The sequence below is a fragment of the Pithys albifrons genome, chromosome 10 (genome assembly GCF_047495875.1).
Source record: "Pithys albifrons albifrons isolate INPA30051 chromosome 10, PitAlb_v1, whole genome shotgun sequence".
NCBI classification, from domain to species: domain Eukaryota; kingdom Metazoa; phylum Chordata; class Aves; order Passeriformes; family Thamnophilidae; genus Pithys; species Pithys albifrons.
The window spans coordinates 29,436,648-29,462,150 of record NC_092467.1 but is presented as its reverse complement, the minus strand read 5'-3'; the positions used below and the strand labels follow the sequence as shown (position 1 = coordinate 29,462,150).

At 44.8% G+C, this 25,503-nt stretch overlaps 1 protein-coding gene across 3 annotated transcripts; it reads right to left on the bottom strand.

Annotated features, from left to right (window-relative positions):
• Positions 1 to 1,793: 1,793 nt before the first annotated feature.
• On the bottom strand, positions 1,794 to 25,209 carry PRKAA2 (protein kinase AMP-activated catalytic subunit alpha 2). Of its 3 annotated transcripts, none has more exons than XM_071565078.1 (9): positions 25,076 to 25,209; positions 18,833 to 18,974; positions 16,854 to 16,947; positions 15,407 to 15,551; positions 14,459 to 14,546; positions 11,709 to 11,933; positions 9,885 to 10,389; positions 8,031 to 8,157; positions 1,794 to 7,806 (listed from the first exon to the last, which is right to left on the bottom strand). In XM_071565078.1, the coding sequence occupies exons 1-9, from the start codon at positions 25,167 to 25,169 to the stop codon at positions 7,568 to 7,570; spliced, it is 1,659 nt and encodes a 552-aa protein (XP_071421179.1). In that variant the 5' UTR covers positions 25,170 to 25,209; the 3' UTR covers positions 1,794 to 7,567. The 3 variants fall into 3 exon arrangements, with proteins under 3 accessions (XP_071421179.1, XP_071421178.1, XP_071421177.1); XM_071565077.1 differs by lacking the exon at positions 25,076 to 25,209 and adding an exon at positions 24,624 to 24,760; XM_071565076.1 differs by lacking the exon at positions 25,076 to 25,209 and having other exon boundaries at positions 1,794 to 3,464; positions 7,533 to 7,806; positions 18,833 to 18,912.
• Positions 25,210 to 25,503: the final 294 nt, after the last annotated feature.

Below are 25,503 nucleotides of genomic sequence, written 5' to 3'. Positions count from 1 at the left end.
AAAAATTCTCCTAAATGTAGGAAGAGAAACATAAATTGCTAATGGCTTCTCCTTGGTGTATCCAGTGGTTAAGTTTTCAAGAATATTCTGTGAAAAGCAAAAAAAAAAAGGGCCAGGATTTTTACATGCCTTTAGAAGAAGAAAAACCCTTAAATCTGACTGTAGTGTGCAGCTTTTGCCCCTTCCCCAGCACATTTTAAAAGCCCCTATCAGCTTGCTCATAAATATCCTAAAAATGTAGCAGTTTTAATTGGAAATTATTAAATGTTCCAGGCTTAAGAAAACACAGCAAAATAAAAGCACTGTTTGCCACAGGGCCATTTCAAGGCTGGCATAGGAGACATCAGTAAGAACACAGAGCAAATATTTAACATTTACTTTTAAGTCTATACAGGCATTCTTATTTATTTTACCATGTGGTTACTATTAAGTGCACTGGCCTGCATCCATCCTGGAAATAAAAAAAAATAAATAAAGCAATCCCCTGTAAGCATGCGCAGCTTTGCAGCCTTGCCAGCCCAAATATTTAGACTGCTCTGGTGGTGGTGGAGAGTTGGGGGAGCTCAGGTGCGTGTTTGGCTTTGGCACAGGCTGGGACGTGCCCTGTGTCCTTCACCTCCAGCCTTTGTGGGGAGTCAGCCTTGATGGAAGTTGTGGAGACAGTTTACCTGGGGGTCTTTTCTTCCATGGCAATGTTTAGGATTAATACCATGAAGAAAACACCCTTTTCCTCAACTCCTTCCTCATCCTCCTTCCCACTCAGTGCTAACTCACAACTCATGAAGTCCATTAATCACCAGCTTCGGGAGCACTACAAGCAAATCTTGCACTGGCCACACGTGCGAGCTCCTTCTTGCTTCCTAAGGAAGTCATTTAATAAGTTTTTATTTTAAATTAAGGCTTTTTTAAAAAAATCCCCCCACATATCCTGTGCTAGATGTGCTTGGGCCCTGATCCCAGGGCAATGACGCACATCATTGTGGGGTTGTGCCCCAAATCCACATGAAATACAAACTTCTGTACCCACATTGGCAGCTGATTTAATGCAAGGGAGCCTTACACATACACTTAGAAATACTTTTCCTCATGGACAAATTCCAGTGCATGTACAGAAGAAAAGAGCTTGCTAGGGGATGTCTCCAGACAATACAAAAATGCTTTAGATAGAGCAATTTAGATCTCCTCAATTAAACCACACATTGGATAAGTTTAGGTCAAGATATTGGTCAGGAAATGAAACTCGTCCTTTTTTTTTCCCTTTTATGGCCTTGCTGGTACATCCTAACCACATCAAAACTTAAAATAATTCTTCTGTGAGTTTTAAACCCTGTTCCTCTGTGTTGCTCCTCAAAAAAGGAAATCAAGACGATGACAATTGTGATTTGCTCAGTCTGAGGAGAACTGAAATTTTTTAGAGGGCAATTCTGTATCACAGAAATTGTGTAAAAAGGAGAGTGGAGATAGGGACAAAACTGGGGCATCCACTGCAGCTGTGTGCTTTAACTGTATTTACATCCTGCTGCATCACAGCCATATAGGAAATAAGCCCCTAATTTTCCCCCCAACACCTTTCCTAGAGCAAAAAGTTATTCTTGCACAATATCTTTAAAATTATCCTCTCTATGTGTTGGTGTAAGGAGTTGAGATGTGAGTCAGCACAAGTCCATCAGCTCTGGTGGATGCTTGTTAATACAGAAAACCTTCAGGTCTGCCTCCTGGAATACATACTGGGTTGGGGAAACTGTTTAAGTTGCTTTTGTATATATTAATCCCCTTCCTGCCCCTCTGTGCCATCCCCAAGCCCTGAGGGCATCCGTGATCCTGCAGGTGGGATGTGCAAGGAAGTCCAGAGCAAAACTCTACCAGCCAACTCCAGTCTGCAAAAAGGCACTGTGAAATAAGTAAATTTTAAGGATTTGTTGCTTTTATCTCTTTTCATCTCTGAGTTTATTAAAGTGCCAATGTCAACCATGGAGACAGCTATCACATGCAGTGCAGTACACCGAGAAACACTTTCCACACCATAAATGGAAGGAAAAAGGCTTCCTTGTGATTATCTAATGCACAAAGGACAAAACTGAACCTAGGCTTTGTGCCCTTCCCCAACAGCTACCCCCAGAAAATACTAAAGCCATGAATCTGAAAACAAAACTTTCTCCAGTCTCTGAGTTGACAAAATAGAAAATATCAAGAAGGATGGAGTATTTATAGAGCCCAGGGGTTTTTTCTGAGCTTCATGTTAATGATATGTTTGAAGTGGTGCCTATACTCAGAGCTTTTTAAAGTTCATTATTTTAACGAAAAAATTCATAAATACATAATATTATAAATCATAAATACTCCTTAGAGTATAAATTAAAAAATTGCAGTGGACTTAGTCTGATTCATCTCTCTAATAGAGCTGAGTTTGTCTGCCCCAGTGCTGGGCCAAGGACACTACAATTATCCTGGGATTCAGTTTTGCTTTGCGCTTGAAAAGAAAAAAACCAAAACAAACGCATTGAGGTACAAAACACGTGAATATAACATGATACAGAACACATGAACATGCTTCCAGCAACAAGAATAAATATCACCATGGCTACAGTACCTACTTCACAGTTTTGTGAGATGAGGATAAACTATTTCCAAACTTGAAAAAAAAAATCCAGAGATGAATCTTACAAATAAACTTTGATTTGTAAATTAAGGCAGCTTCAGCAGGAACTTCAAGGCTTTTGTTGAAAACAGATATTTTTTGTAACACCAAAAGTGTACTCGTGCTTGCAGGTATAGCTTTGATTACAGTCCAGTTCTTCTAATTTTCATGATCAATATGAGCAAAGATCTGTGCATTGAATACCAGGTGTGCTCTCTGCAAAAGTCACTGTTCCATCAACAGGTGTAATGTGGGAATTCTGAACACCAGTTCATCTCTCAGGCATGGGAGTGAGGTACCTCTGGATAAATTGTTAACTCCATGGCCGGGAGGCAAACTGGAAATTCAGAATTACAAGAAGCTGTTGCTTTTTTAATAAGTGAGTCACGAAAAGGGATATATAAGGGAAGGGCTAAGGAAGCCAAAGGAAAGCACTAAATGGAAAGCCCATACCAAAGTAAGACCTTAAGAAAGGGGACTCAAGTAGGTACATCACATACCTGGAACAAAACCAGAGCCTAAAACTTTCCAGGAAAACACTGCAGGAGCTGGAGCGGGGATTTGTTTGGCTTATCCAGATGCACAATTCTTCTTCCCTCTCTCCTCTCAGCTAATAAAAGGGTGAAGCCAAATAATTGCACAACAAATGGTACTTCAAGTATTTAGAAACACGTCCTGCATGTCTCACTGGGGGGACTCTGCATGGGCTGGGGAAATTGTGCACCTCGTGAAATAAAGCTGTGACTTCCAGCAGTCCTAATGTATGTCGAAGGCACGATTTCATGTCCTGCACACAGGTCTCTCTTCCTTCTACAGGGGGTGCACACTGATGGTAAGGAGCAGTAAAATAAAAAGGAGTAGACAGAATGGTTATTTTGTTCGAAATTCATCTATTCCGTTACAAATGCCATTAAAATCACAGACCAAAAAAATGTATATACAACAGGTACTAGCCAGCTGATTCATTTTTTTACAATACTGCCCATATATATAACCCTGTGCTTGTACACACCTTATGAAATGCTAAACTGGACACGCAGCTGAAGAGGAGTTTCTGACCCGTTAAGAGAAAAAAAATATCCTGCTGCCTTCACCTGCTCAGCTCCAACTCCCAAAAATAAACCTGCCCCAAAACCCCTTTGGCACCAGGGCTTTGGCCAGGGAGGGTGGAATGGCAGGATTCTTGTGGCTCCTGCTGCCACTTTTCCTCCTGGATGAGGCTGTCTCGGGTCCAATGGGGTCAGCTAAGCTACTCATGGGCTTTACCTAAAAGAGGGTGTAAAAATAGCATCCCTTTTCTCCAGGTCCTCTTGCATGCTGGGATTAGTGTGTGTGATGGCAGGTGTCCAGGGCACACAGCTACCCTGCTAGGCAAATAAAGCTGAGAGGACAACCACAGGGATGCTACTTACATTTTATATATATATATATATATGTGTGTGTGTATGCACATATATATATGTATTTGCCAACAAGAACAGTAGAAGCTGTTTCTGAACTAACTCCTCCAGGAGCTGGAGGTTACTGCTGGAGCCTACCTGAACTCTACATCCTTTGCATTTTTTCTCTCTCCCTCTTGGGCTGAAGCAAAGTTTGGGTGAGTTTGTGGCTTGCAAAGCACAGCTGTGCAGTGGCTTCTGAAGAATTGCACTTGGATTAATTCAAGTTTTTGTAGTTCAAATAACGTCTACCCTGCTTTTCCCGTTGCTTGTGCATGTACCAGCATAACTCAAAAGAGCTGACCACAGTGTAACAGTGTAAAAGTTAAACTTTTCCTCTGGAAAATGTAACTGGAGGTCAGCAACTTCTTTGCAGCTGGCAAACAGAAAACAGCCTATTTGAAGGTAAAATAAATAATAAAAAGAAGTGAAAGTTCTTAGAGTATTTCAAAGTGCAGCACGGATTTGGGTAAGGCTGTAATGGACAGTTCAATCCCATGTGTTCATTAAGGAGGTACTTCCATCAGTCCTACTCACTCCACTGCTTCTGCTGACACAGAGCAGGAAAGTTGCTTCATCTCTTTGAGTCTCTCCATATGGAAGACTGAGTAACTTACTGCCTTCCAGGCAGGACTGGTTTTGCAGATCCACATAGGAGTTAATGTTTGCATGGTTCTGAGAAGATGCCAAGTGCCACAAGGGCTTATTCTACCACCTAGAAATCCCACCCACCTCCAGGAAGCAAATATTTCCTCCCAAGGGCATTTGCTGCTGTTTAATACTATTAGTTCTGCTGGGTAAGAAATCCCAGAGGACAAGAGTCGATTTAAAAAAAGACATCTGTACATCTACCTGCTTCTGAACCCCAGATTCTAAACACACCAGTCCCTTATCAAAGGGGCTACAGGTGTTTCTAGGACAAGCAAGATGCTCAGTTGGGAGTGAAGATTTAAAAAGCCTTTTACATTCCAAATACAATTTCAATCATAGCTGTTTCCTAGATGGAAATTAATGGCTGTCCCTATGGATGCTCAGCTGCCCCCTCCTGCTCCTTTCCAAAGGGGCTTATCTCCAGCACCCAAAATCATTTAGGGCTGTTTGCTTCTGTCTCAGCATTGATCCTTGTGGGTCCCTTCCAAATCAGAATATTCTGTGATCCAAAAGCTGTTAAAGGGCTGGGTGCTGCTCAGCTTTGGCTCTGGGGTGGGTGTGAAGGTGGGGTTGGGTTTGGTTCTTTTTGCATGCAGAGTCTGGATTCTTCATCCTTGCCAGGTGTGACCTGCTCACACCACAGCCCTGGAGACACATCATCTGACAGCCACCAAACACAGCACCAAAGCCAACCTCCACCCCAGAGTATCTATTTCATAATCATAATATACGAAAAGGCTCGTTACAAAATCTAGAACTACAAATATTCCCAGTATTTCTTTTAAAAACAAAACTGTTCTGCTGTGGGTTTACAATCCAACCACTGCTGGGTTGGATTTAGTGTTCAAAAGCTCAACAGCAAAACTGATCTTTTTTTTTTTTGGAAGCTTTCTATTTTGTGTGGCTTCTGGAAAAATTGGAGCTGTAAAGTCACGTTAGGGAGAATCCAAGTACAATCTGTAACAAAAGTAAGGCAATTCTGTGTTTTTAAAAAAAACGGGACTTCAAGCTGAAAACATCCACTTAACTGCCAGTAGATGGCAAAAATATCCCATATTTGTCTTGATTACCTTAAACGATAAGTAAAAAAGGCTTAATGTGTTGTTCTCTTCCTTGCTTCTCATAGAAACTTACAGAAAGTATAAATTAAAGTGCAACTGTACAAAAAAATTAGCAAAAAACCTCGATAGGTCATAAGAAGCTATCAAAAAGTTTGATGAGTTTTTTTCAAGTTGAACAATCTCACACCTGGGACCAGCAAAAGTTCTTTGCTTTGTTTCATAAAACAGAACACACAGAAGCCCAAAAAACCAAACACCAAAACAAAACCCTCCACCCAGGAGTTTTTTGGCAAAGTTTTCATAAAGCATTTGTTCCTTGACTGATTATGCTATTACTTTGCAATCAAGTAAATGGAATTAAATACTATGGCAAAGCCAAGCAGATGTCAACGCTTCCCATTAGATTAAGCCTGTGTAATAAAAATAATAACTCTTTTAAACAAAGAAGTCACACGTGCATTAGGGTTTACCCTTGAAAAACAAGAATTTAACCTTAAAAATCCCCGTAGTTTGTCTTAAAAAATAAAATCCTACCCCTCAGATAGCCAGTAGTAAAGAAACAGTAAAACTCTGGATTTGATATCCCTGCCTTATCAGCGGAGTGGTGAAGGTCACAGTCCAGTGGGAAGCAGCAGGACGGGAGAGCCCTTCGGCATGAAAAGCAAGTCTCTGGCAGCAGAAAGCAGTGACCAGGGGAGGGAGGGAAGGCAGATTTGGCAGTGATTTTAGGGTGGTCACAGCAGGCAGAGGCTTCCTATGGGAAAGGTGAGAGGTGAATATTTTGGAGCTGTGCGATGCCGCTGGCACTCGCCCGGCAGTGATGATCCCACCTTTGGGCAAAGTGCCAGGTTTTTGGGTGGGTGATTGGCATCCTGCTCTCTGTTGGTGGCTCACCTGAACCCTGCTTGGAATTCAGCCCTTGGAGCTGGTGGTGCAGCAGGGGAGGGTGAGGGAGTTGGAGAAGGGTGACGATTAAGGGCTGGAAAAAAGGCAAGCTGCCTTCAGCTCCGAACGTGGTGAGCAGGTCAGTGCTGTCCGGAGCTCTCATGAGGAAATAAAGCACCTTAGGGACACTCCTCTGCAAAGACTTGACACGTGGAGGCTTTCCCACAGCAAATTTACAACAGGACCTTAGCACATCCCACCTTCCCTCCCCATCTTAAGAAGGGGGGAAAAAAAGAGGGGAGGGAGGTCATATTGCACTAGTGCAGAAACAGAAGCATCTAAGTAGCTGCTACTTTGGGAGAAAAGTGTTACCAGAAGACACTCCCTGGTGTGAACCTGCAGAGCTACTTCATTACCCTTCAGCTCCATTTCATGTAGCTCCTGGTCAACCCCTGACCTGGCTCAGCACATCCTGCCCCTGCTCTGTGCAGCAATGGGGAAACATCAGCCTCCCTGTACATTGTCGACCCCGCAGGAAGCTTGGCCAGGACGAACCAGGGGGGAGGCATTTTCCAAAAACTCAGTGATACATTTGCTACACTACAGCCACGCCAACATTTCCCATTGGGTTCACTAGGAAAAACATGGGTCTTGGATACATTTCACCAGGCACAAGGAGCGAAATGAAGTTATTCTTAATTTCCTCAGCGCCTCGTTAGAGGGGAGCATGTTTTGGGGCTGGACTTGGCTCCATGCCACAGGCTGTGGAGTGGTGAGGGGCACAGGAGGAGGAGGAACAACGAGAAGCAAAAGAAACAAGGGATGGACAAGTCAGACCAGATCCTCACAGTGCAGTACCGTGTGCAGAGGGACTGGCGCCTCGGTGGCACCCGTCAGCGAGCCAGGGCCATGATCAGGCTGGCACACATCTCAAAGAAGTCCATGGTGTGGCTGCCCAGGCGTGGGGTCACTGAGGGGATGCTGCCCACGAAGGAGCCGCTCAGGGAGCCCATCAGGGACTGGCACTCAGTGGACGCAGCGGCGTCGATGCTCAGCCTCGGACGGTGCAAGCCAGCGGCGGAGCAGGAGCGCTGCGGTGTGGAAGAGCCCGACCTCTGCTCCATCACCTCATCTGGATCATCAGAAAGAAAAAGAAAAAAAGTAGAATTAATTTGGCATCTGCAACGCAGGTTTGGTAAGGGACTACTAACAGTAGTGGAGACAAACAGATCAAAAGGGGTTTTGCTGACTTGAAACAGCTGCATAAGCACTTCAAAATGAAGAGAGTTGTTTTCAAACTTCCAGCCTTGCCATTGTAAGTGCTTCACATCTCCCTCTGCACCATGTCCTACTTACCATCGATGCTTTTGAAGTCCAGGAGATAGCTGCGGTTGTCCACCTGGTAGAGCTGCAGGCTCATCTTCACGTAATTGCCCGTCACCGGGTTCTTGCGGCGCACCCTGAGGTGGTAGGCGTTCACCACCTGCAACGGGAAACCTGCTTTCAGGAGTAAGATTCCAGGCAGCAGGAACAACATTGCTTATTTTCTCTAAATACAAGCAAGACACCTTCTGGGAAAAACAGTTTCTAGAAAGAACAGTGCCTACAAAATTAAGCAAACAGCTTCATCTCTTGTTTCCTCCTATCTTTAAAAATGCTTCTTAGGGCTCTGATTCACCAGCTGCTGGCAGACAAAGCTGCTGTGACCCATCTGCCAGGCACCAAACTGATGTTTGCTCCTCCCTCACCACCAGCCGTGGCCGTATGAGCCAAAAAGTCCACTCATAGACCTATGTACAAAGACAGTGTCCATGAAATCAGGGCAAGCTGGGCAGGGCAGCCTCACCCATCAGCACAGCTAAATGCAGCATTGTCGGATCAGCCTCGAGCTGTGTATTTTCCCTTGCTGCTTCCCACCTCACAATCTGCTGCACCTCATTTACAATGAGAACTTTTCTCAGTGCTATATTTATGAACCGACTGTGTGGATGAGAAAGCTATTCTGATGGAGAGTCACATCTGAAGTTATTCTCAGGGTAGGAAAGACTATTGTGAAACCTCCTCATATGAAATAAGCTCCACTGCCTACACAAAGATGTCGGTCTGACTTGGTTTGTGAAGCTGTACCAGAAATACAGCAGGTTTACTCACTCTTTATAATCATGCAGCCAACAAATGCCTGGCTGGTGGACCTGGCAACAGTCCATCTCTTTGCTGATCCAGTGAAATCAGGTTTCTGGGAGCTACTTGGCTTTAAAGATGTAATTATTACCAAAAATAAGGAGGAGACAGGAAGCTTTAAAGAAGCAGCACAGTAACATTCGCACTGTATAAGGCTTGGGACCTGGAACAAAGAGTGCAACTCCTCTGGTGATGGAGATCTGGGCTGAAAGTCTCCTTACCTTGCTCCTGATGCTCGCACGAGGCTGCCGCGAAAGGCCACGAGTCAGGAGAGCTCACCTCAGGGGCTGCACCAAGATTTAGGGAATCAGGCTCAGCAGCAGATATTCAAGGCTAACTTAGGGATTTTTATATTCTGACTTTGAAAAAGACTGTGACTAAATGTTGCATAGATCTGGAGAAATATCTGGAGGGAGTACTGTCAATTAAAACATCTGGATTTAAATCAAGAAGCTGAGCTCCAAACTGAGGAAGCACTGCCTGAAAGAACATCTGGTCCACAAGCACTGCTCCATCTTCATCTCAGAAAAGGCTACCACATCAATAACACAAATCCTGCCCCCAAAGCCCCCTGCCCCTTATCTATGCATCTTTAAGGAAGATGAATACTGTGCGCCATTTCAGCACACAGACTGACAGGGCCAGGCAGAAATGATGAAAGTTCCTTTCCTCAGAAGCACTCAAGATGACCTCGCAAGGAATTAGCCACTAAAATTAGAAATGTGAACAGCTCCACTTATCCCCACAGCTAAACGAGGCAGAATCATCTCTCCAGCCAAAGGCTTAGAAGCACTCAGAAAGAAAACTCTTATTTCACGCCCTAAATAAACACCACAAGCACTGAAGCACAGCTGGCACCTTAATTCACTGTGTTTCTATTAACAAGCAATAGCAGGATGATTGCAAGGTGGGGGCATTTATTTGTAATTAGGTGAGGCTGTAACCACACATAATCAATCCTCCCTGAGCAATTCAGATCATGAGAAAATGATGCTTGAAAAACCCCCAAGGAGCACCAGTACTCCCTACCTTCCACTCGAAGTCCAGCTGTTTCATAGCCCGGTACACCTCGGCCATAATGTCATAGGGTTTGCTCTGGCTGCGGATTCCCAGGTGCCACTTGGCCTTTTTGACAGTCAGGGGTTTTGGCTTAGTGGTGTTGAGGGCATCCAGAGGGCACCGCGATTTGGGGCTGTCCGCTATCAACGGCGGCATCCGCTCGGGGTGCGGCTTCACCCCAGGAGGGATGTGCATGGCACTGTCGTCCATGAAGGAGCCAGTGGGGGGGCTGGAGGCGAGGTAGAACTCGCTGGCTTGGTTCATGATCCTCCGGTTGTCGATGACAAGGTGATAAGCCACTGCCAGCTGGTCCTGAGGGTCACCGCTGTACAGGCTGTTCATCACCTCCGACTCTGTGCACTCGAACTTCTCACACACTTCTCGAACTGCGTCGTCGTCGATGACGGTGGCGTCGTAAGAAGGGTCCTCTGGGAACAGGTAACTGGGCAGCTCCTCCTTAAACCACTCGTGTTCCCTGGGGAATGCAGAGAGGAGCCACCGTGAGCTCTGTGAGAGGCAAGACAGGGCAACCACTGCCAAGACCAATCCTTCAGCTGCTGTTTGGGGAGCTCAACCCAGACGTGCACGGTGTCCCAGTACTGCAACAATGACGACACTCTGCTCACTGGGCTTTGAAGTATGACCTCAGCACTTAGGAGATTCTCACACTTTTGGATTCCCATGGCTCTGACAGAGATCAAAGCTATCCATGTACCCAATTCCCACCAATTCACAATGAAGTCAATAATAATTAAGTGCCTAAAAGCCAGGCAGTGCCTTGTCTATAGATTCTGTGTGTTTACTGACTGTAATCTTGCCATACATGCTGCTGCTTTAACATGCAAATAAATCCTCTAGTCTTAAGGAATTAATAAATAAAAAAGGGCAGTTCACACGGTTTTACTTGAAGAGTAAAATTAAGGCCATCCATTGAAAATGCATTAAAGACCTGAGAATGCCTGAAAGTCCTAGTAACATTTATGCATGAGTTTAGCACACCAGCTAGAAGTAATGATTTCATAAAATGTGTATCAGGCTTCAGTTCTACAAAATGTTTCCAAAATGGCTCAGGCTGTGAGAATTTTGAAGTCCTACTAGCAGCCATGAACTTTTAATGATCTCTGCAGACAAAAGTATCTGCTTAAGAGCCTAATTGCTCCCTTTACCTGGAATTTCCACAGTGATGCATGCACATAAAAGGTTCATGGGCACCATGCTCGTTGACTAGACAAAAAAAGTGCTCTGTATTTAAAGATGAATCATTTGCTTACTGTTTAAATTACATCCAGTATTTATGGATTAAGTTAGTAATTCTTGTGCTTCTCCCCCTTTTTTATTGGATAGACAGTAAGTACAATGATTACCCTGTTATTCTGAACTGGCACTCAGAAGGAGGTAGGCTTGAAATAAAGTAATGAAAAATGGCTGGTGGGTATTAAGTTCTTAGGATTATTCCATGATATAGCTGGTTTTACTAAGTGCTAGTACGAGATTTTTGAGGCTATTTTATAATGCAATAAAATAGAATTATATATAGGTATGTATATAAAATATATAAAAATTCATCACCCGATTCATCATCCACTGCCAACCAGTAGCATCCACCTCTTGTGCAGCACAGGAGGATGCAGGGCTGCTCCTTCAATCACTTGGGACAAAAACCATCTGACTAGTCTTGTAAACCACCCTGCTCACCTGCCAGCAGCTGACCCCCAGGACAGTCACCTTCCTGTGCCACTGGTACAACAGAGCCCCTCAAAGGCAGCCAGCCCACCCCAGCCCACTTGAGCTGACCTGATATCCTTGATGGTTGCTCGCTTGAGGGGGTCAACCTGCAGCATGTGCATGAGGAGAGTGGCAACGGAGCGGTTGAGGTATTCAGGGATGTAAAACACTCCTCCCCGGATCTTCTTGAAGAGGGTGGGGACGTGCTCGTCGTCAAAAGGCAGAGTGCCACAGAGGAGGGCGTAGAGGATGACGCCACAGCTCCAGATGTCCACCTCTGGGCCAGCATACAGCCTGCACAAAGGCAAGGGCAGAAGAAACGTGTCACTCCCCATCCTCTCCTTAGTCAGGGTGCAGATCCCACCAGGTGAGCTGGGGACCCACTGCCAGCTCCACCAGAGACAGAGCTGCAGCCCACCCTGGGGCTGCTCATGTGGTTCCCCCTGACCAAACCTACCTAAGAGGAAACCACTCAGGGAAATGACACGGCAGAACTGGCACTGGCTGCCCACACTCTTCTGGACAGCCATGTACACTCCTGCCTCCATCAAACTCTCCAAAAAGCCAAACCCCACATTTCCAAGAATTCTGCCAGGATGTTTGCTCCTTTGCCCCAAGAGCTCAGCCAGCAATTTCTGTTCATTCAGCGAGGCAGATTAAACAGCAGCAGATACTCTGAGTGTTTATTTTTGGTGTAAGTTTATGTGCTGGTATGCAAGTGCTCCTGCTTCCGACAAGCTGCTAATGTGCTTCCTGGCATCACAAAGTTGTGACTCCCCAAATATACAAGATTTGCTGCTGTTTACTCAATTTGCTTATCTCTTTTTGCTACAACTGATGCTTTCTCAGATTTTGGGAGGCAGCACTTACTCTCAGGTTGTGAAACCCTATCAAACCCCAGAGGTTCAAACAGAAGAACAGAAGTCTCTTCCTGAAACCTCAGCATCCTGCACTTGCTCCTCCTGAAAAGCATTACTGAAGACACAACAGTGTAGTAAAAGCATTGGTCATGCACACAACCATTTTCTGCACACTGCCAAAACACCAGGTCTGCTTGTCCATGGCTGAGACTTCCCCTGATGAGGCCAGGGACAGCAGTAAAGTCATTTTGGAAAGGCAGACAATTAACTAGATGTCCCCTTGGTCCTGCCTCCATGCCTGATTCCCACAGATCAGAAGACTGATTCTTTTGCTGATAACTGCATTGCCTGAACAGTCTTTTGGACTTTAAAACCCAAATGAGATGCACTTTTACGACTCTGAAACCTGAGCTGTCACGCTCTACTGCTTTTGTGCACTACAAGGAAAGGCAGCAGGAGCCAGCAGTCAACTCCTCCCTGCCCCACACACCCACCAGGCAAGGCAGGAAGAGTGGGTCATGTCTTTCCCCCCAAAATGCAGCTCTCACACACTGTGCTACAGCTTGGGATATTATCCAGGAATATGAAACTCAGGCATTCCTGATACTGATCCCACTGTAAGTAGGACCAATGCAGGAGGGATGCAGATGTAGCCAGTGAAAAAGTGCTACATGTAGGCTTGGTTGGGTTTTTCTTCCTCACTTTTGTTGTTATTAAGCTGTATTGCCTGTACCCTTGGAATGATCAGGCTCTGCACACAGGGACTAAATCCTTTTTGCTAATCTGTTGTGTGCCTTCTCTCCCATACAAACTGAAAAACGTGCCTGGCCATGAAAAGGACATGGAAATACCATTAATATTTTTTTTGGAATCCCAGTAGCGTTTCTGGCTTTGTCCCCTCTAGACAATGAGGATTTACTTGATTTCCCACAAAAAGTTGTAGTCACAATAGGGTGTTTGGATGTTAGTCTAATTCCTAGGATACTCTGCCAACACTTGCAGTGGTGTAAACAGGGATAAAACAATCATAATCACAGCAAACACACTCTGAACAAAATGTTGTATTTAAAAGCTACGGTTATAGGCAAAAAAACACATGGTTAGGAAAAGTAATGCTCATGCAAAGACCAATTCAAAGATATTGGGCAAATAATGAGATGGGCAGTTTGAAGGACCATACAGAGAACTGAAAATTTGAAAATCTGTATTTGCAATCCTTGCTATGCTATTACAGAGAGAATTAGGGAAATATGTATATTCTATGTAATTTCTGTTTCTGACAATAAAATACAGGTGGGTAACACTTCTGTACTGACATGCAGAAGTCCAACTCAACCTTGTAGAGTGCATTAAATACCCCATGTGCTGTACAGATGTTGCATGCTGAGAGATGCAACCACAGTGGAGGTTTGTCAGTTCAATTCATCAGTTCAAAACAAAGCTCCAATGGCTGAACCTACTGCCATGAGCAAAACCCCTCGCTTAAGGAACCAGAAGACAAGTATTTTCAATGCAAGAGCTCAACAGTGTTGAGAAGTGATTAAAAATCTTTCTGGTTCTTCTGTTAGTGAATGGTTTTCCTCATTAACACTGTTTTATATCACAGGTAGGCAGGAGAGGAGAGGTGATCTGAAAAAGCCTTACCATCTGGAACCTCTGTATCTGCATCCAAAGAGTAATTTTCACCCTCTTTAATTAATAAAAACAGTCAACATCTGGTATTAATAATCCCTCCAAAGTAAACACCTTTAGCAAAATAAGGTTTGCTATTACAGTTACTGAGAAATAAAACAACCAAAAAAACTTTCAGATCTTTGCCAGTAGATTCACCAAAACATAAAATGCAGGTTGGAAGGACTCAGCTGCTTTTACTAAATGTGCAAAGCTGTTTCCAGTGCCAAGAACAAATTTAAAGTCCATGTGCTCACACAGAATCTGATTAGAAATGGAATGTCCTACCTTCCAGAGATTACTTCAGGGGCTGCATAATTTGGGGAACCACAGCTGGTGCGTAGAAATTCGCCATCTGACATCATGTTGGACAATCCTAGGAACAAGATGTTTATTACATACTGATGTTTGGTCTAAAGGTCCAACCACAGAGGACTCCGTGATGTACAGAGGAGGAGAGGTAAAGCAAGTGGAGGGGGAAATTCAGAGGGGAACTGTTATCATAGTTTAGATAGGCTCCTTCAAACTGGTTTCCATACTATTATCACCATCATCATCATTATTATCATTATTGTTTTTTTCACACCCAACCAAGGAATATTCACTTCAGGCTAATTTTGCTTTTCTAAATTGCAAAGCCCAGACCACAGAGGAAAAGAGACATAATTCATCCCAGAGTAGCTACTTTACATGGGAATTGGGTGGAGTTGTGAAATGAGTAAGTCTTCAAAAGGATTTATCACTGCTAGAAAGGACTTACCAGGACAGAGCTGGTAGCCTGGGTATTTTAATGGATTTCAATCAGTAATGCCACTTAAAGACTCCTGTTACTGCTCGCTGTAAAATGAAGTGAAGCCAAGAGCACATGGCCAAATGTACAGAGAACATGCATGAAAATAAACACACACATTCAGCTCCCCTTGAATTAACTGCATGGAGTTTGTCTTAAACATATATTAGCTAAATCTTTATGTCAGGTGATTATACTAAAACATAGCAAAGATTTACAAATTACTTCACCGCTCCACTCTCAGTGCCAGTACAGCAGCAGCCTACAATAAGTAATCCCTGCCTTTGCAAAAAGGCCAGTGTTTATAACTGTGGGCTTTTCAGGTAGAGCAACTGGTGGTGGTTAGGGAGGCAGGCTCTGGGTTTTGTACAGAGCGCTCCACCGACACGCTCCGGCAAGCGCGGCGGCGCTGGCTGCCTTTCTGGAATGCTGCCGGGGTCACATACCGAAATCAGCTATCTTTGCGTTCATGTGTGCGTCCAGCAGCACGTTCTCCGGTTTCAGGTCTCGGTGCACAACCATGTGTCTGTGGCAGTAATCCACCGCCGAGAGAATCTGCTGGAAAAGGCGTCGAGCTTCTGCCTCTTCGACCTGCGGGCGCAAAGGGAAACAGCTCTGAAGGTTGGGCTGCGTGCAGAGCTGGCAGGGCAAGGTTTGACTTAGCAAGGAGCCAAAGTGTTGCAGGGTGCAGAGAGAAAATCACAGCGTGCCTGCGACCAGAAGCAGCAAATAAAGCAGATTCTCACTCGTGTATTTTATAGTGTGCTTGGGTTTGTAAAAGATAGAGCCCAGAGATGAAACGTCAAACTTCAATTTAGCTGAGCCATCAAGAACTTAAAGCATCTATTAGACAATGCCCTGCAGACCCAGGCTGGACAAAACACCACGGAGGACATTGCTGGGAGCAATTCCTCATGGACATACGGCTTTGGAAGCAAGAGCTGAAGGTGCAATATTGTGATGATTTTAATTAGTTACATAAGCTATAAAGTTGCATGAGCTATATTAGAGAAATAATATTTTAAATGACTGATTATTTTTCCTGATGAATTCCAAAAGACTTCCTTCATGAGAAATTGAGTTACTGAATGCAAAAGTTCAGAAAGGATCAAATTAGTCACTGAAAAGATCTAGATGGGTAAAAAATGTGAGAAGTCAGAACTGTGCATAGAAAAGTAAATGGAATCAGCTCCATGATCACTGCACTGATCTAAACCAATTTGTTGTAAATGTATTAATTTTGTAGCACAGAAAGGAAATGTGTGGTGGGCTGATCCTTCACCTGAAGCCTTGTTCTAGATGTCCACTTCAGCCCATGCTCTGCAACTGCTCCCTGCCTTACGAGGACATCCACAGGGCAGACACCAGCAATTTTCTTTGTAACCATAATATCACATTTCACAGGCTCAACCTACCCCTGAGGTGGGTTTACTGGCATTTGAAAATGTTGTTTGGATAAGCCAAATCCTTAAAAAGAACTTGATGTGGAGGCAAAGGTGGGTCTGGGAGAGGTGAATGACTGAGGTGGAGACCACACCGAGTGGTCTTCCCCTCCAATGCCCTAAATTTGCTGCTGAACCATGGGGGTTTTGACAGGCAATCCATAGCTAAAAATTACAGAAATAAGCTCGTTTTACAAATATTTTCACTAAGCAACACGTTACCTTGGATATTTTGGTTTGAGTATCAAAATACACCAGAGAACATTGCAAAAAAAAAATCACACACAACTTTAGTGCGAGACGGGTACGAGACACTCCAGATGGGATTGCTGTGAAGCAACTTCTATTTTGGGCCTTAACCTTAGCTGTGTTCCCTTCAGCAGTCGTTTTGCTTCTAAACACCCTCCTCTTCCCACACAAGTGTTTGGGCTGACATGGTACTGGCACTTACACGTCCGTGCTTACAGATGTAATCAAATAATTCCCCGCCAGATACATATTCCATGACCATGAAGAAGTCTGTTGGTGTGCTGATGACCTGATACCTTCAAAAACAAAAGTGGATTTAGAAAAAAAAATATAATTAAGAACAGGGAAAGACAGATTATTAATTTCACAGCAATGCTTAAAATATGCATTTGTTTGGATCTTGCATTTGTAATTGCTTTCCACTTCTGAAAAGCCATCTCTTATTTCCAGTATAATCTTTCACTTGTCTGTGAAAGCACCTCTTTCACAGGCCTAAGATTTTCCAGCAACCTTTTTAATAATCCTCTGAAATGTCTGCCAGGCAATACTATCACATTTAGGACTGTCCTGACTTTCAAATTTCCATTTTGGGAAGATCTGCAAGAACAGCTTTAGAAATGAAGGCTTGGTTAGGTGGGGGGCAGGGAGAGGGTACATCTGGTCTCCCTCATATCAAGGATAAAGAACTCCAGGCACTAGAGGGAGCTTCTTTTGGACAGGTACAGAAACAAAGATGAGCCCCCCCAAAAAAGTTGTTTTTCAAATATTAAATCCCTCTATATTCTAGAATGGGGAAAAAAACCCCCAAGTAACACCTTTGACATGCAAATTTATTTTCTATTTTCATTCAAAATGATCCCTGAGCGCTGCAAGGGCATTTCAGTGTCCCAGCTGGAATAAACTGCCAGTGATCAGCTGAGGTCAATGCAGCCCCAGGAATTCATAGCAGCACCAGCTGAGACCTCCCTTTCTTTTATTTCAGATACATTGTTTTGTTGTTGGCTTCTTGTGGTTTTTTTTTAATAGATGAATTTCATGAATTTTTACAGCTGGCATGTAATTTGAAACAAAGAGATTTCAAACAATTTTCAGAGGTTGGGCAAGGGGACATGTGATAGTCCCACAATAGCACCAACCTCATTTTAAGAGCTTTGGACCCAGACATCTTAGTTACTGTTAATTACCCCAATATTCCTTTTATATACACTTAATAAGTTACTGAAAGAGGTTTATGCACCTGGTCTCCTCCCCACAGCTCTTCTTTATCACTGTATTCCATGATTGCAATGTGTACCATATGACATTGAAATTGCCAAACTGGTTTAACTTTTAGGCTTTAATACTTTGACAAATGTGTGAACAGGACTTAACTTGCAGGATGCTGGGTACACAACTGAGGAGTCTTGCTGGCTTTTTCATGAAATAATACCAATCTGTTCTCCAATAAATCCATGGAACTGTGAAGTTACTCTAAAGTCAACAGTTGCTGCATGGTTAGTTATTTAACTGGAGAGAGAATTTGTTTTCCCTTGCCTCTAAGTCCCAGGTATTTGCTATATCTCATGCCAGTTTTAAGGCTGACCTAAATGTCAACTTATCCTTGCAGTTACCATTCAACAGCTTTCTTTTATAGAAATGCCAAAGATATTATCGAGTGCCTCATTAATGTGGACTGGCTGCACAAGCTGGGGATTGAGAAGGAATCCCAGAGCTGGAGTGCAGGTGCTGATTTACAACTTAAACCCAGGTTCATCAAAGTGGCAACTTTGAAAACTTATGTCTGAATAATAAATTTTAAAAAAATGTTCTTTTAAGCTCTGGATAATCAGTGTGTTAAAACATAAATCCTATTGACTGGAGGCCAAGGCTTCACTCTACAAGCCTGACCATGCTGCAATTCATGGAATGGTTTGGTTTGGAAGGGACATTAAAGACCATCTACCATGGGCAGGGACACCTTCAACTAGACCAGGTTGTTTAGAACTCCATCCAAGCTGGCCTTGAACACTTCCAGGGATGGGGCAGCCACAGCTTTTCCAGGCAAGCTGTGCCAGGGAATGTTCTAACACACAAAAACTTAACAAAATAATTTTTTTACTGCTCTAAGCCATCTCCTGAACCCAAGTTAACTGTGTACAAGGGCTCTTTGCAGACAGAGGGTTAAGCTGAAAGGGTACTTACAGTTTGATAATGTGAGGGTGCCGGAAGAGTTTAAGGTTTTGAATTTCTCGTTTGATCTTCCCAACCACATCCAGGCTGCGGATTTTCTGTCTGTTCAGGATTTTTACTGCTACTTTGTGCCCCGTCAGCTGGTGCTCTCCAACTATTAGAAAGAGAGTATTGCAAAGTCACTACACAGTGAAGCAAGAGTCATGCCAGCAGTTTAGCTCACTGTGCTTTATAAGCAAAATGCCACTCCTGAAGGGGAAAAAAAGCAAAAGATGAGGGGGGTGAAATATTTTAAAATTGTGTTTTGTCTCTTCACTTCATTGTTTTCCCAGTGGAATCACAGAAGACAGAATAGAGGGGACTCATCTGCCAAAACCACTTCAGTAAATATAAGAGAGTGAGTTACTGGAGGAGGTCATACCCTGAGCTAATTTGCAAGGATTTATACCATGTAAAAGCTACATTAATCAGAAACAGATATATTTAAATGGCAGAGGACAATCTCCACTGTAACACACTGGTTGACTAAATCCCTAATAAACCTGGTCTTAAAACTAAACCATCACACTTCTTTTTAAAAAAATCACATAGGGATTTTCCCTGCCCAAAATAGGACTGCAGGATTTGCATTACTAAAATGAATTTCTATTTATACTTCCTCAAGTATGCTCCTTGGTTTGATGACAAGCTGCAGGAACACTGCTGGACTGCAGGAGCAAATTCTGCTTTTAGGAAAGATGCAAACTTCAGTATGGGGTTTCATAAAATGCACTTGGTTGACTGAGATGCTGATGCTTATCTTCTGTGTTCAGAGATAAACCGTAACCACAAACTGGGAGCAGCACCACAGTCACTGGGGGAACTGGACTTAATAATGTGATATGAATTCAGCATGAGATCCATTTGTTATCAATAAACAGACTACGCAAAAAATAAAAAGCCCCTAGGAAGCAAGATTTATACTGAAGAGCAGAAACTGCTTGAAAACTGCCAGTTGGATGTTCATATCTAAAAAAGGTTCTCTGTGCATGAGCTACCCCTTCTCAGCATTTTCTAAGGTGATATTAAAATAGTGACATATGGATGCCTTCCCAAAGGCTGCGCAGAAAACCTGCTTACAGTAAATATTTATCCTCTCTAATTATGAATTTTACCCTTCCAGTAATAACATGGAGCGCAACGAGTTAATTAGCACGAGCAAACCTTGTTATTACATTATTAGAACCTGTAATTTTGGAGGCTCTAATGAGCTGATCAGAAGCAAACGGTGTGAGAAGGGCAGGGCAGCAGTGCTGGCACCACTCGGGGCACGCCAGGTCACTATTATTAGCCACCAGATAAGACCTGCCAGAGATTCTTTCCTCAAGAAGAGCATCCTAAAAATAAAACACTTTACTGCCCTTGAAAATTAAAGCACCACTTTGCATGTCCATTTTATTCCTCGTAATACTTAAAACTCCTAGATGAAATGAAAATAAACTCAGCTTTGCTGTATAGATGCAATTTAGGGATTAGCTGAGGGCTGGAGGAGGCAGATAATTCCTCTTGTGCAGTGCAAGGAAAGTGCTGTAAATAGTCTGAGGAGGCATTTTCTCTGGGGTATCCTTAGAGAGAGGAGACAGGGCAGTGCTGGGGCTGCCCCACAGCAGAGAGGCTCTGCTGAAGCAACACTCTGCACAACAGCACATGTGCAAGGGGTACAAAACCATGTTCAAGGTTTAGGGGGGCCTGCAGAGGGGCTGGGATACAGCCTCTTCATTCCCTGCAAGCAATTCTCCCTAAGTTGTGCCAAGAGTAGTCTTAGAAAGGGCACTGATCTCTCTTTGCCAAGGTTGTCATGGTATATGCACAGTATATGTTACACTGAGGAGGCTGGGGAAGCATGAGAGAGAGGTGCAAGACAACTTCAGCATGACATCTTCAAGATCAAGTCTTTTCCCAGCAGCATTTCATTTGGTCAACTGTTACTCTGTGATATCTCTGCTCTCTCTTTCCTGGGAGCACAAAAAAGCTACTTTGAAAGCTGCCTCCAATTAATTCAGCTCTATTAAAGAATTATAACACACTTAACCATTACTTGGGAAACTGAGGAACACCAAAGCAAAGAGCTTGATCACTGAACTAAGAGGAAAACCCTGATTTCTGCTGCTCATTGTTTCAGGACAACCCTTTCTGGCCTTATTTCAGCATATGCTTTGAAAAATTTTTATTATACACTTGGGGAAAAAAAACCCCTCCCATGCCCAGAATGAATAATTACTGTTTTTAATACTACTGCCAAATAGTTCATCCCCTTTCCATCCGTGACAAACAATGTGTAACTCTGTGAAGGTTTCCTAGCACAAACACATTAATAATTAAAAATAAACAGTCTGTTTTGTAATCCATCTTTTGCTTACAGTAAGCATTAGATAACAGAGATATTATTGTTTCTGTCCCCAGTGACTTGTTAAGCCTCCTTGAATGCTGAGAGAGAGAGAGACAAAGAGAGAACACAATTTCCTATGTGGTGGGAGACTTTTAAGCCTTTGAGGTCTCTCTGGCTGCAGCCTGTACTTGCAGGAATTTTGACATGAGCAGTAAGGACAACCTTCCCTCTGCTCACAAAGTCACTGTCTGCCCATATGTTGGAGCACACTAGTGGGATGATGTGGCTCCAGAATCACCCCAGCAGTGGCAGGTTCCATGTCTTCCACAGGCATGGAAGAGGACACTTGAGCAGCTTCTCCGGGTTTGTCTTCACCTCATGAGTGGACAATGGTGGCCTTGGCTGGGGGTGAGGAAACCTCTCCCTTCCCTCCCTGGATTAAAAGCCCAGTGGGATGAGGGAGGTCTGAGCAGCAGCATTAGAGAGGGGATTGAGCATGTCTTGCCTTTTAGTGACAGGGACTCAGGTAAGCTCCACCACAGCTTAAAACCAGCAACTAGGACTCTGCTGGGGTGAGCAGGGAAGATGGATTCAACACTGAGATGAGAAGCAGCAGCAAAGAAACCAAACAGCCGTAAGGGTCTGGTGGCAACAGTGACCCGAAACTCCAAAATATAGCACCAAACAGGACACAGTGTGAGCGTCCTTATCTGCCACCCCATTTGCTCACACTTGTAACTGTGTGATAACACTTCAGCATCACATGCTATTACAGAAAGAAAGGAAGAGATATAATAGAAATAGTTTTGGAAAAGAAGACTCTTCTCATTTAGTTATTTTCCTAAGAGAAAAAATGAGGAGGAATAGGGATTACAGCATCATAAGCACAGATAATAATTAAAACCCCTTGATAGCATCTTTTTTTACAGCATGCTTTTTAACCCTCCCTCTGGGTGCACATTTGATGCAGCTCAGGTAGCACAAGCAGTGCTTCAGGGTAATGTAACTGCTTCAGGGTAATGTAAAAGTTTATGGAAGGGGCAAGAAAACTCTTTTCCTATCTGCTGTGCTGGCCCTTATCTTAGCCCAAAGTTAAAAATGAAATCCATTCAAAGCATATATTTAGCAAAGCTGTATTAATTCTACCCCAGTGCCACTTACTCATGTCATACCATCCTCCTTTCCCTTTACTTCATCTGGTCAGTCTCCTTTAGTTTACCTTCCATCTGATACAAAGTTTGTCCTTCAACAGCAATGCTACAAAGCCTGGGAAAACGTGATGTGATCCCAACTGGAGCCCACAGAGGTGTCCTCAGAACTAACATAAACATAACCCAAGCACTGCCAGTCCTTGAGGGACCACAAACTGGTCACTTTGGTGGCAAACAAGTATGGGTAAGAAACCACCAAGGCCCCTGGGAATGTCATGCATGGCACCACATGGAAAAATATTTGGGTTACTCTGCTGGATTTTGACTGAAGCTGCACCCACTGTGAACCACATTGTGCAAGGGGTGTGGTCACAGTGGAGCTTTTGGGGACCCACAGCGTGAGACATGCCCATGACAGTTTGTTTAATCTGTCCTTACCAACCCCCAAGGGAGGAGATGCCACCTCCTTCCTTCAATGCTTTGCTAAACTCAAAATCCAGGATCTTCTCCACAGTTCTATTTCTGCAAATTAATCTTATCTTTGGCCTAGAGGATTGGGAAAGCAACTATATTTGGTAAAATACTGTGTGGCAACATTGACCATTGGCATGAGACCTCCTACCCATCCACCACATTCACATCCTTAACAACAGTAATCCTTAAAAATTGTAAATTATAATTCCTTAACCTTGAGAAAAAGTGCCTCAAACAAAAGCTCATGCAAGGCAGAGTTTGAAGAAAACACACCAGCAACAAGAAATGTCATTGATGGCAGCTACCTTCTTTCTGAGAAAGCTTTTATTATACACAACACACACAACACTTGAATCAATCAGGCAAAAACCCCTTTACTTTTCTCATGTGAATACAGGTTTTACTAAAGCTCATTTGATTAAAATGCTAGAATTCTGTATAAATAGGAGATTTCATTTCTTCATCCATTTCTGATCTCAAGTACAAACTTCACCTGTCAGTTGTAGGCAAAACATTAAAGAAAAAATATGTAAAGGATACTACTCACCTATAAAGGATTTTGAGCTAGGAAATCTTTTATGTTATTTGAAATGTTTCTTTGGAAACTGTCAATTTTTAACAAAGTCAGATCATAGGTGGGGTGGGGGGTATTTGTGCTAATTAAGGGAAAAAAGGCTATTGTTGGCAGGTTTAATTTGGCCTGCCTTTGGAGCATTTTTTGAGGTCTGCTAGTGCACAAAAGTGATTTAAATGGTCCTTACCCTTAGAAGTATTTATTCTGATAATTCTTTAGTCAGTAAATTTGTGGTTTGGGATTAAATAGAGCAATATATTTTTAGGGGCCTGATTAATGGTCACAGGTGGACTTAGCTCCAGTGGTTATGGTGGTTTCTTCTCTCTGCTGTCAGTTTTGGTTTATTTTAAAACCCCAGGCACTGAGTGCAGGAACATCACCTCTTCACCCAGCCACATCCCAGTGGGATGGGGCAACAGCGAGTGGGGCAGCTGCTCCCCTGGCTCAAGCTAAACCCATTTCCTACTAGGAAAGGCAGCTATCCCTTACAGTTTGACAGTAAATTTTGGTGTTTGTTTTGTTTTTAGTATCTTGATTAAAAAATTAAATTTGCATGTAATGGCAGAACTCACAAGAGAAAGAAATACAAATATTTGCAAACCTTACAGTCAGGTAAAACCAAGCTGGTGCCTTCAAAATGTGAGTTGGCTGCTCTGGTATGACTGACCAAGAAATCCTTGTATGGAGCCGCAGCCCAGCATGATCCCTCCATCCTACAATCCTGGAATGGTTTGGGTTGGGAGGGACCTTAACCATCATCTCATTGTAAACCCCCCTGCCATGGGCAGGGACACCTTCCACTATCCCAGGTTGCTCCAAGCCCCAACTTGGCCTTGGACACTTCCAGGGATGGGGCAGCCACAGCTTCTCGGAGCATCCTGTGCCAGGGCCTCGCCACCTTCACAGTCAAGAATTTCTTCCCAATATCCCATCTAACCCTGCCCTCTGTCAGTGTGAAGCCATTCCCCCTTGTCCCGTCACCGCACACCCTGTCAGAAGTCCCTCTCCAGCTCTCTTGCAGCCCCTTAAGGCACTGGAAGGTGCTCTAAGATCTCCTGGAGCTGAATACTCCAGGCTGAACACCCCCAACTCTCTCATCCCTGCCCGACCCGAGCCCTCCATGCCCGCCCGCTGCCGGAGCCGCTCCCAGGCTGCCGGGGCGCGGTTCGGTCCGCGGGACGATGCTCGGAGGGGCGGCAGCACAAACCCATTTCACCCCCGGCTCCTCACGCTCACCAGAAGCACCTGTCGTCCCTCTGTCCGGGAAGGCGCAGCGAGAACCGCGGCCCCGGGTCCGAGCGGCGGGATGCCGGCAGTGACCGCTGTGCGGTCCAGCCTTCCCATCACCTTCCTCCCAGAGCGGAAGCAAAGTTTTGGCGGATCCTGCCCGCAGCACCGGCTCCGGGGGCCGTGACAGCTCGTGCTACCGAGGGGCAAGGGATGTATCTCCCGCTACCCCCGTCACCCCCACCCCGGGAAGCCGCCGCCTCCCTGCCCGTGACCCCGGAGAGGCGCCGGGCTCCGCCAACCTCTCGGCCGCCGCCGACCCCCGGGGATGCTGTGCGGCCCCGGCGCGGCGGGAGAGCCGCCGAGGGCAGGGCAGGGCAGGGGATGCGGGCGCGGAGGCCGCGGGAGCGCGGAGGAGGGAGCGGCGGCGAGGGGCCCCGCCCGCGGCCGCGGTACTCAGCTCTTGACTTTGCCGAAGGTGCCGACCCCCAGCGTGTCCCCCAGAACGTAGTGGCCGATCTTCACCCGCCCATCGTGCTTCTGCTTCTCGGCCATGTTCGCCCCCCGCCGACGGACCACAATGCACAGGGCCGGCTCGGCGGGCGGGAGCGGCGGGGCGGGGAGCGGCGGGCCCGGCCGGCGGCGCGGGGGCGGGAAGGGGCGCGCCCGCCGCCCGTGCCAGGTGGGATGAGGAGTGGGGATGGGAAGACCTCCTTGGCTCGGGATGCACCTGCCGGGGGTGACACGCCTTTAGGGCGGTATCTGCCTGCGAGTGACATCCTCCTCGGCTGGCGCTGTACCTCGGGGTGCACCCGCTGTGCCTCGCACCAGCCTGGGGTGACACCTCTTTGGAGCAGCATCCGCTGGGGAGTGACACGCTCCTCAAGTG